Source organism: Arachis hypogaea, chromosome 9 (assembly GCF_003086295.3).
Source record: "Arachis hypogaea cultivar Tifrunner chromosome 9, arahy.Tifrunner.gnm2.J5K5, whole genome shotgun sequence".
In the NCBI taxonomy this organism is placed as follows: domain Eukaryota; kingdom Viridiplantae; phylum Streptophyta; class Magnoliopsida; order Fabales; family Fabaceae; genus Arachis; species Arachis hypogaea.
This window is the reverse complement of record NC_092044.1, coordinates 453,763-466,147: the sequence shown is the minus strand read 5'-3', so window position 1 is coordinate 466,147 and position 12,385 is coordinate 453,763. Positions and strand designations below refer to the sequence as shown.

Genomic DNA, 12,385 nt, shown 5'->3' with positions numbered 1-12,385 from the left:
CATAGAGAAGCTCAAATTTTTCAATTTAAAATTACTTGAAAATTTTTTAAAACTCTTTGGGAGAGACTCTTTTATACTTCATTTTTTTAATCAAATTAAATAAGATTATATTGGCTAACATAAATAAGCATTACAAATTATGTTTTATATTTTTAAAATTTAAAAAATTAAAATGTTTAATATTTAAAATTTTAGAGACTTGTCTAGTTTAAAAATTTATAATTGAATTCTTATAATAGATAAACATTTTAGTTACCTTAGGACTTTTGAATTTTTTTTTTGTTAAAAATATAAAATATTTTAAAGATATTTATTTTTGTATTTGATATTAGATGAATTATAAATATAAACACTTATCATGCTCGAACACTGGACACTACACGGAATACATCGACACAGAGACATACACATATAAAATATAAAGCATTTTTTAGATAAATTGTAATGATATTTTGATATTTTATTGATATTAAAATATAAATTAAAATTTTTAATTATTTTTAATGTCTTATTCTAATTATATCAAGTATTTAAAATATTTTTTATTTTAATAAATAATAATATATACTACATCTAAATTCATTTCAAGAATATATGTTAAGAATAAGATTGGATACGCTGACACGTGATGATATTTAGGTGTGTCCAAGTGTGTCCTAAGAAGAATTTTTTATTTTTTATTAAGATACAGTTGAACACAGCAGACACGCGTGTTGGACATAGCAACTCAACAAAATATCCGTGCTTTATAAATAAACACAAACATTATAAAATTAATGTGTCTATAATTTTTTGAAAAATAATAAATTATATAAAAATTTAATTATAAACTTTTAAAATTGTAAAAAGGTAATAATTAAAAAATTAATAAAATTATAGAATTAACAAGAATAATTAATAAAAGGGAAACAATGTTGTTATATCCAAGCTTACAAATATAATTAGTAGTAAGATCCAAAATTTAGAAACTGATAATAATGATGATGATGGAGCTGAATTTTCATCATCTTTTTCATGGGAAACTACGATTATCCATGTACTCCCTCCGCTGCCTCCTCCTCCTCGTTCACCGTCGCCGCCTCTCCCTCTCCCTCTCCCTCCTTTCTTTGAAACAATGTGTAACTTACTCACATTTTTCTCATTCACTTTTTCATTCAAACTTCTTTTGCCTTCATCATCTATGCTTCCATTTAGTTTTCCTAGCATATCATATCATATCGTATCATATCTATAACATAATAATAACTATTCATTATTGAAAATTGTTCTGTAATTGCAATGTTCAAAATAAACTTATACATGTTTGTATCTATAATCTAACAAATTATCAAGTTACGATGAGCAATGTACATGAAATTATCAAATTATCAACATGCCAATTTATTTTAAGTTTATTTTGAACAATATTTTAGTGGATTTAAATAATAATAATAACAATAACAATAATAATAATAATTAAAAAAAAAAAGATGCTAAAGAAATTTGTATACCAAGTTGTTGTGCTTGTTGCCCATTGGTATAGATTAGGGGTGTGTCGCTAGAAGCAGATGAGATTGAAACAATGATGAATAAGAATGTTGATATTGCTAATGGAAGAAATAACGTGACATTCATATCTTTTATGGTTTGATAGATGAGAAATTGAAGAAAAAGTTATTGCTCTCTGACTCTCTCTTTCTCCTCTCCTCTATTATTTGCTTTGACAATAATGTCCAAACTCCAAAGCTTGCAATTCGCAAAGCCTTGGAGTTGGATAGGCTGTTGGTATTGCTCTTTTTTTTTTTTCATTTTGGATAGAAAAAATTATATATATTTGTAGATGTGATTTTTTTAGAAACAAGAACAGAGAATTAAGGGGAAAAAAAGATACATCTGAATTGTGTAGAAATGATACAATCTACAATTTTTTTATAGATAATAAACAAATAAAAATAATAAATAATTAATATCCTATAATTTATAATAGTATTGTGATAATAAATATACAGACATGCTAATTGATACGCTAATGATTCATATTAATAAATATATACATATGTTACTGATTCTAGTATTTGTAAACAAATTATTTTAGTGTTAATTTATTATATTATTGGTCGAATTCCATAAATTTATGTTAGATTGGCAATTTTTCTTTAATTGATAATTTTGTTTTAAGCTTTTTTAGTAATTAATTAAACTTAAATAAATATTTATTAATTTGCTATGAATTTAAATTTTATTTAAAAATTTATTGCTGAGCAAAAAATAAAAGGACTTGACATTTGCATATATGCTTAAACTAATGAATTAATCACCAATCTAACTCAAATTGCGATTAGCATTTTTTTTTTCAATACAAAGAAAGCCTTAGGACTAAGAAAGACAAAAATAAATTAAGCTAAACGGAAAAATAAACTCCACTCAAGACTCTCAAAAAAAAAACCTGTGGCTGAGACATGTGATTAGTGACCAAAATATTTGCCTCAAACTAAATCCATACAAGTTTGAATTTTAGCAGTGGTGTAAGCTATTTATCAGATCAAAAATTAATTTAACTCCATTTAAAGGTTTGTCGCTGGTTAACGAGTTGCTGTATGCATAAGACAAAATTTAAACCTCGATACTTATTTAAGTGGACGAGTGAGCCGACTATTCCACCAATCTAAATTAATTGTATTTTATGTTGTTTTTTTTGTTGATGAATTGAACAATTTCCAATTTTAAGTGACATAACACATTCATTTACATACACTAAAGGTTTTATCACTATCCAGCTGTAGCTGGGTTCGAACCTGGGATGTGGCTTTTGTGAAGCCAACGTATTGGCCATTGGTATTTAACGGCTTAGGCCCAATAAAAATGTTATACAGAAGACCTAGACTATTTTGGGGACAAATATGACTTTGCCTTTTTGGTATTTAATATTAGTGAATTGTAGAGAAGGCCTAGAGTAAGTGGCATATAAGATTGTCTCTTAAACAAGCTACACCAGTTTAAATTCTAGCTAAGTCTGAGTTATGTTATAAGAGAATAATAAATTCTCTCAATTTTTTTTTAATAATTGAGAGAGTAAAGTGTAATTTTTTATCATTATTTTTATAAATAGACCAAAAAAATATAAAAAATAATAAAAAATTTAAAATCACATTTTATTGCTTCAATTTTGTTAACAATTAAAAAGATCATTTTCAGGTTAAACAGAATTAGGGTTCTTGAACCACACTCCCAAAAACAAACTTTTAGCTAAGATTAAAATGGGACTTAAAAAAATTTTAAAATATAAATTTAAATCTGAGACAAATTAATGTACTATAGAATACTATGAATAGCCAAAAAAATTATTAGTGAATTAATTAATATTATTTAATGGTTTTTTTTGTCATGGTATTATATAAGAAAAAGTATAAATAATCAACAATATTTTTGAATAATGTGTAAATAATATATATTATTAAAATTAAAAGAATAAATTAATATTAAATTTAATTAATAATATTAAATTAGATTGTAATATATTTTTATTTAATTAGTAGTTGTTTATATTATTCAAGACGATGATTATTTGTCTTGCAGTTCCCATTATTTAATGCTTCACAGTTAACACCCTTTTATACCGTGTGATCCAATATTTAAGGAGAGAATTTCTCTGGTCCGAAAGAGGGAAAAAAAAAAAAGGAAAAATAGAAGAGAAGAGTGCATTTCGGGATTTAGCCATTGAATTTTTTAAGTTGATTATATATTAAAAAAAATAAAAATAAAAAGAGTAAGACGATACATATCTTCTTAATTAATTATTTAACGTATATTATTTATTATGAAACGTAAAAACTCTTCTCATTAATTTATTATTTTATTCTTTGTACCCAAATATCCTTTTATTATTAATTTAGAGGGGAGAAAATAATCTTATATTATTTTTTAAAAATTATTTTCTATAAAAAATTGATAAAATTATAAAACTAACAAAAATAATTAATAAAAAAAAAACAACGTCGATATATCCAAAGCTTACAAATATAATTAGTAATAAGATCCAAAATCTAGAAACTGAATTTCTACAATCTCTTCCACCGGAATCTTCGACTATCCATGTCCGTCCTCCGCCCCACATACCTCCTCCTGCTCGTCTTCGGCTGCCCCTACCTCCTCCTGCTCGTCTTCCGCCACCCCCTCTTCCTCCACCTCCTATCTTTGAAACATTATGTAGCTTACTCACATTTTTCTCATTCACTTTTTCATCCAAACTTTTTTTGCCTTCATCATCTATGCTTCCATTTAGTTTTCCTATTATATCATATCATATCAATGTAATAACTAACTATTCATTATTGGAAATTGTTCTGTAATTGCAATGTTCAAAATAAACTTATACATGTTTGTATTTATATTCTAACAAATTATCAAGTTACAATGAGCAATTTATATGAAATTATCAATTATCAACATGCTAATTTCAAGTTTATTTTGAACAATATTTTAGTGGATTTAAATAATAATAATAATTAAAAAAAAAAAGATGCTAAAGAAATTTGTATACCAAGTTGTTGTGCTTGTTGGCCATTGGTATAGGTTAAGGGTGTGTCCGTGGAAGCAGATGAGATTGAAATAATGATGAATAGGAATGTTGATATGGCTAATGGAAGAAATAACGTGACATTCATATCTCTTATGGTTTGATAGATGAGAAATTGAAGAAACAGTTATTGCTGTCTCTTTCTTCTCTCCACTATGCTTTTGGAATTGCTCCCTTTTTTTTTTCATTTAAGTATATATATATATATATAATTGTAGATGTGATTTTTTTAGAAACAACAACAGGGAATTAAGGGGGAAAAAAAAGACACATCTGAATTATGTAAAAATGATACAATCTACAAGATCTTTATAGATAATAAACAAATAAATTAATAAATAATTAGTATCCTATAATTTATAATAGTATCGTGATAATATATATAGAGACACGCTAATGGATATGCTAATGATTCATACTAATAAATATATACATATGCTACTGATTTTAGCACTTGTAAACAATTTATTTTAGTGTTAATTTATTGGTCGAATTCCATAAATTGATCTTAGACCGGCAATTTTTTCTTAATTGATAATTCTGTTTTAAATTTTTTTAGTAATTAATTAGACTTAAATAAATATTTATTAATTTGCTCTGAATTTAAAATTCATTTAAAAATTTATTATTGCCTAATATATGTTTTTTTTTTTTTAGACTTGACACTTGCTTATATGCTTAAATGAATAAATTAATCACTAATCTAACTCAAATTGCGATTAACACTTTTTTTTCCAATACAAGGAAAGCCCTAAGATCTTAAGACCAAAATAAACTAAGCTAAAGGGGAAAATAAATCTCACTCAAGAAAATAAAAAAACCCCATCAACTACTTACTTAGTATTTTATGTTGTTAATCACTAAGTTTGTGATAAAAAAAGAATTTCTTATTTTGGAATTTAACGGGCCTAGGCCCAATGAAAACATTATACAGAATGCCTAGACTAATTTGGGGGACAAATATGACTTCACGAAATATCCTTCTATTATTAATTTAGAAGGGAAAAAATCATCTTATATTCTTTTTTAAAAAAATTTACTTTCTATAAATTTTAAAGGTGTTTGAATTATTTTTTTTTAAATTCTGATCAAGGAAATAAATATACCACTTTTTTTTATTAAGCTAATAATGATAATAAAATTTTAAATACAAACATATACACAAAAATAATTAAAATTAATTACAAAAGTATTCGTAAAAATGTTAAATATTTTATCTTTAATATAAACTCTATTAAACATGAATAAATAAACAAAAAATAAATAGTTAGATAAATAATAATTATTTTAAATAATATGAATAATTACCAATCAAATAAAAATATACTATATTTTAATTTAATACTATTAATTAAATTTATTTTTTTAATTTTATTAATTGATATTATTCACACATTATTCAAAAAAATGGTTGATTGTTTATACTTTTCTAAAATAAAAAATGAAATGATCCTTACACGTTGTTTCTGTGTGTGTCTAGCGTTGTCGAGAACTCTCTGGTTTAGTCCCAAAGAAAAACTCTCTGGAATTTTCTTCACTCTTCCCTTCTTCCCTTCTTATTCTCTCCTCCTCCTTCCTTCCCATGCATCCATCATTCACACAACGCAATCGCTAATTGAACACACGCATAGCTCTCTCTTTTCTTTCTCATTCATATTCATCACTACCTAGCTTGTAACAAGGTATAACACAACAACAATGGCTTCTTCAAAGGCAGCATCAGAAGGAAAAGCCATTGGCATCGACCTCGGCACCACCTACAGCTGCGTCGGAGTGTGGCAAAACGACCGCGTTGAGATCATTGCCAACGACCAAGGCAACAGAACAACGCCTTCCTACGTTGCCTTCACTGACACGGAACGTCTCATCGGTGATGCAGCCAAGAACCAAGTCGCCATGAACCCTCACAACACCGTCTTCGACGCCAAGCGTCTCATCGGTCGCAAGTTCTCCGATCCTTCCGTACAGGCCGACATGAAGCACTGGCCTTTTAAGGTTGTTCCTGGCCCCGCCGACAAGCCTATGATCGTCGTCAACTACAAAGGCGAAGAGAAGCACTTTGCAGCTGAAGAGATTTCTTCCATGGTGTTAACGAAGATGAAGGAAGTTGCGGAAGCTTTTCTTGGTCACACTATCAAGAACGCTGTGGTCACTGTCCCTGCTTACTTCAATGATTCTCAGAGACAAGCCACCAAAGACGCCGGCGCCATTGCTGGTCTCAATGTTTTGAGGATCATCAATGAACCTACAGCTGCAGCCATTGCTTATGGTTTGGACAAGAAGGCTTCGAGATCCGGCGAGAAGAACGTTCTGATCTTCGATCTCGGTGGTGGAACCTTTGATGTGTCGCTTCTTACCATCGAGGAAGGGATCTTTGAGGTGAAGGCCACCGCCGGAGACACCCATTTGGGCGGTGAAGACTTCGATAATAGGCTTGTGAATCATTTTGCGGCGGAGTTCAAGAGGAAGCACAAGAAGGATATTAGTACGAATGCGAGAGCTCTTAGGAGGTTGAGAACTGCTTGTGAGAGAGCCAAAAGGACTCTTTCTTCAACTGCTCAAACCACCATTGAAATCGATTCACTCTTTGAAGGTAAAGTAGAATTTGTATGTTGTAAAAATTTATATACAGTTATTTTTATTTAAAAAGCTGATAGATAAGAGTCTAAATATTATTAAATATCAAACTGGCTCTTAACTATCAGCTTTATTTGAATGTATTGAGTACTTAAAATTTGTATTGACAGGTATCGATTTTTATTCAACCATCACAAGAGCGAGGTTCGAGGAATTGAACATGGATTTGTTCAGGAAATGCATGGAGCCAGTGGAGAAGTGTTTAAGGGACTCGAAGATCGATAAGAGCCAAGTTCATGATGTGGTTCTTGTTGGAGGATCAACAAGGATTCCAAAAGTGCAGCAACTGTTACAAGATTTCTTCAACGGCAAGGAACTCTGCAAGAGCATCAACCCTGACGAAGCTGTAGCTTATGGCGCTGCGGTTCAGGCCGCCATATTAAGCGGCGAAGGAAACGAGAAGGTTCAAGATCTGCTGCTCTTAGACGTCACTCCTCTCAGCCTTGGACTCGAAACCGCCGGCGGCGTCATGACGGTTTTGATTCCAAGAAACACAACAATTCCTACCAAAAAGGAACAGATCTTTTCTACTTACTCTGATAATCAACCAGGAGTGCTAATTCAAGTCTATGAAGGGGAGAGGGCGAGAACCAAAGATAACAATCTTTTAGGGAAATTCGAGCTAACCGGAATCCCACCGGCGCCGAGAGGAGTTCCTCAGATCAATGTTTGCTTTGATATTGATGCGAACGGAATCTTGAACGTGTCGGCGGAGGATAAGACGGCCGGTGTGAAGAACAAGATCACGATTACTAATGACAAAGGGAGGTTGAGCAAGGAAGAGATTGAGAAGATGGTTCAAGAGGCAGAGAAGTATAAGGCAGAGGATGAGGAAGTGAAGAAGAAAGTGGAGGCTAAGAACAATTTGGAGAATTTTGCTTATAACATGAGGAACACTGTGAAGGATGAGAAGTTTGCTAGTAAGTTGGATTCTTCTGATAAGGAGAAGATTGAGAAGGCTGTTAATGATGCTATTGAATGGGTTGAAGGGAATCAGTTGGCTGAGGTGGATGAATTTGAAGATAAGTTGAAGGAGTTGGAAGGTTTGTGTAATCCAATCATTTCCAAGATGTACCAAGGTGGTGCTGGTGCTGGTGATGTGCCTATGGGAGGTGGTGCAGATGGTGCATCTTATGGAAATGCTTCATCTGGTGGCAACAATGGTGCTGGTCCTAAGATTGAAGAAGTTGATTAAGACAAATGGAAATGCAATTTATGTTTCATTTGAGTTACTATATTATAGGTTGTGTGGCTTTAGAAAGGGAAAATGTTGTGCACAAGAAAAATAATAATAATAATATAATATTGTGAGATGTAAAATATCCTTTTATGTTATATAGAGATAAAATAATTTTGAAATTACTGCTAGTATTTAGTCTTTCTTTTTGCCATCTGATTATTGTGTTTGTGCCTGATGGGAAATATTACTTGAATCAGTTTTTTTTGTACTTAGTACTAAAATTTCCCATGCTAATGCAAATTGTTCCATTGCTACATACAATGAATTGGGATTTTATTTTGAGATTAGAACTATGACTTTGCCTTTTGCTCTCTACAAGCCATGGAGAATGTCATGCTAGATAAAATGCTTTATTATTGTTGTTGTTTTCTATTGCTAAAGAGAAGTGTAGATATCTTAGATTGAAAACAGAGCAAGTTTATGGTAAAGGAGAAAAGAAGCTTCATTTTGTTGAGGAACATATACCTTTAACCTTTGGAGAATTTGTGCTTTTGTTATTGGCTTTAAATTGGTTTTCTTTCATGTCTATGTTCTGTTTTCTGCTGAAAACATTAGCAATATTGACTTGTGCAGTGACATGCCTATGGCTCGAAATATTATCAATATGAATGTTTCACTTCCTGCAAGTTCATCATACATATTTTGGATAGTAGCCACATGTTTGTTCAACTTCAACCCCATGTGGAGCAAATGATAAGATGTCAAATTGCCAAGTTTAGAGAAGACAATACCTATGTCAAGCCCAATTGATTCCAAAATGGCTTCTATGTCATCATCAAATCATGTTATACCTGCATTGAACTGCAATGAACATGTTTGCACTTTTTTTAAAGGCCTTTTCTTATAAGTAATAACCAAACTTCACTCACCAAAGGGACCATGCATTTTAGAGGTTCCATCTTCTATATGCTTGTTTTTGTTTATTGTTTTTTCATGCATGAAATTCATCATCATTGCAGTGTTGGCTAAAACTGAAGACTTCTCAAAAAGAGGGTTTTACAGGACAACCATATCCATCAATTTTTCGTCAAAAAAGAACAGACAACACCAAGAATTCAAATAAACCATACAACAAAACTAAAACAAACAAAGAAGCCAACACTAGCAACACTAATATCTCATTGGAAAAAACTAAATTCCAGAGTTCTTTTTCAAATCACATAGTCTTCCATCAGCAACATACAACCAACATAAGGCCTTTACTCAACGACATAATGAATGTCATCAATCCAAACAAGCTTTACCAATTTAAAACAAATATATATCTTTTTTCCAAATCTCCATTTCAAGTTATCTATTAGTTTATTGCAAAATAATCCCTGTAATTCTTGTTTATTGCTCATATTTTCTTTTCGTATTTTCTCTTGTAATATAGTGTCAGTGTATATTTTTACTCCGATTTGTACTATTATATTATGTATTTGGCCAAAAGTTAGACCTTCATATGGTATTTGAGTACCGAATAAAGATTGTAGTTTTTGTAAATTTTTTTTCTAAAAAAAATTTTCGTGGGACAATTATAAATCTTTCTTTTCAAAAAGGGGCTGTTGCATCATCTCTCATCATAACTTTAGAAATAAAAACATTTTTATACCATTGGTAGTTATACATTGTAGGGCATCGTAAGTTCATTAGTTGGGTTTCTATTCTATCTTTAGAAATATTTGGGTCTCCTAGAAAGTTTTTTATAATTGTAAAAATTAAGGTTGCTGGGGCGTCTTATGATTGGTCTTTTGGTTTTAGTTAAAAAGTTATTCCATCGTCCTTTTAATTGTCCCATGAACCCTTGTGTGATCATGACTGTTGCTTCTCTATCAGTAGTTCATTTTGCCTTATAAGCAGTTGCTGCCATAGTCATACTACACATTAGATCTAAAATGGCTTGTTCACTTAAACCATCTAAATTCTATTCTACTAATTCGAATCCAATAAAACTATTTTGTACTAGTTGTGTTCTTTTTTCAAGGCTTACGTCAGTCGGGATTGGTCTTGGATAATAATTTCTTAGCTTTGGATAATATTGATTCTTATGTGTCATTTTGTTAATTTCTATTGTATTAAAAGAAAAACTTAAGTTTATAAGAATCAGCATTATCCAAATGACACATAAGAATCAGTATTATCCAAAGCTAAGAAATTATTATCCAAGACCAACCCCAGCTGACGTAAGCCTTAAAGAAAGAACACAGCTAGTATAAAATAATTTTACCGGATCCGAATTAATAGAATGGAATTTAGATGGTTTAAGTGAACAAGCCATTTTAGATCTAATGTGTAGTATGACTATAGCAGCAATTGCTTATAAATTAGTACAAAAATTTTACTAAAAAATTTGAACCACAACACTATCCTATTATGATTATATAGATGCATGATAGAATGTCCCGTATCTTTCTCCAAATTTCCACTCTTGGTTCATATGGTTCCGAAAAAGAATTTTTCTACAGTTTTTTAAATGGTTCTATATATGGTTTCAAGAGTTTGGACCAATAGAAGCAATTTTTTTCAAAAGAAGCCAGATGACTTATGAATATTTCAAAAACAAAACATCATTTTTGGATGGATATAAGTTGATTTCCTTCATTTCCACTATGGGAATATGCTAGATAATGACCTGGGAATATGATTCCGCAGGATATAAAGACACTCCAAGCGCACAATATTTAATTAGAAACATAAAAGTGAAATGGTGGAATAAATTTGACATGAACCTAATTAGTAAAAGAGCAATTGATAATTGGATGATTATAACTCAAAAAAGAGCAAAACCCCTAAGCTATAGTGCAGGGTTCGAAAAAATATCATTCGAAAAAGAAGCTCGCTTTCTAGCCCATAAAAAAACAAATGATGGCTGCCTTTGCAGCGGTCACCTCAGAAGAAGAGATCCATAATTCTCTAAAAGTAATAAAAGCAGAACCAACAGACGAAGATGAAGAAGTCCAGTCCATCCTAAGACTGTACATACTAGATACCCAAAATTCATTTGAAGAGTAAAAAAAAAAAAGAGTCCTGAAATCAGAAAACAGACACTTGTACAAAGTCAAGAGAGAAGGTGTCAAGACAATCTCATAAAGCAACAAAAACATCGCATGCAGAAAAGAACAAAAGTCATCAGCAGAATTCTAACAGAATCACAGCAAAAATACAAAATCATATATCAGTTTTTAAAAAACTAGAACAGAAGATATTAATTCGGAGATAGAGCTTCTGAATCAGCCCACAGAAAGAGCAAACGGATTAGCAAAACCAGAGTTAAAATGTAAAAGAATACAAGATATAGCCCACTATAAAAGGGGAGGGGGAGGGAGTTGTAGATCATCCGCAATTTTACACACATCCTCTCATACTCGAAACACTTTTAAGCTTTTATTGTAATCTTTGTATTAAAAAGTCATTCTTTGTATTTTGGTTCAAGTCTCTAAATTATAATACAAGTTTAAATTACTCCATCGTCAAGTGAGTATTAATATTTAGTTCATTATTGATTTATTAGATTTTATTATCTTATTGACAGTTTTTTTTAATACTCAATTTTTTATTAATTTAAATATTTTTATTATTAATATGATATTATCAATAGTTGGTATATATATATATATATTCATTTAGTGTACCAAAATTTGAGATTTAGTTTTTTTTTAATACTCAATTTTTTATTAATTTAAATATTTTTATTATTAATATGATATTATCAATAGTTGGTATATATATATATATATTCATTTAGTGTACCAAAATTTGAGATTTAGTTTTAAAATATATCAAATGTAACAACTTTTTAGACATGTATTCGATAATTTGATATAAGATATACAAGTATAAATGTAAATTAAAATTAAATAATTCTTTTATGAAATTAGAAGGGATTTTACAAAATAAAAGAATGAAATATGAGAATTAAAATGATGAACACTTAAAATATTTTTGAGTAGCAGTTTATTAGTTCTTCTATA

At 30.0% G+C, this 12,385-nt stretch overlaps 1 protein-coding gene and 1 long non-coding RNA gene across 2 annotated transcripts; one reads left to right on the top strand and one right to left on the bottom strand.

Annotated features, from left to right (window-relative positions):
• Positions 1-873: 873 nt before the first annotated feature.
• Positions 874-1,767, bottom strand: LOC112709715 (uncharacterized). The gene is made up of 2 exons (XR_003156524.3): positions 1,491-1,767; positions 874-1,199 (listed from the first exon to the last, which is right to left on the bottom strand). It is a non-coding gene; the product is annotated as an uncharacterized lncRNA (long non-coding RNA).
• Positions 1,768-5,959: 4,192 nt separating this feature from the next.
• LOC112709713 (heat shock 70 kDa protein) lies at positions 5,960-8,551 on the top strand. Its single transcript, XM_025761617.3, has 2 exons — positions 5,960-7,148; positions 7,303-8,551. Exons 1-2 carry the CDS (start codon positions 6,254-6,256, stop codon positions 8,385-8,387), a joined length of 1,980 nt encoding a protein of 659 aa, XP_025617402.1. The 5' UTR covers positions 5,960-6,253; the 3' UTR covers positions 8,388-8,551.
• The last annotated feature ends 3,834 nt before the right edge of the window (positions 8,552-12,385 follow it).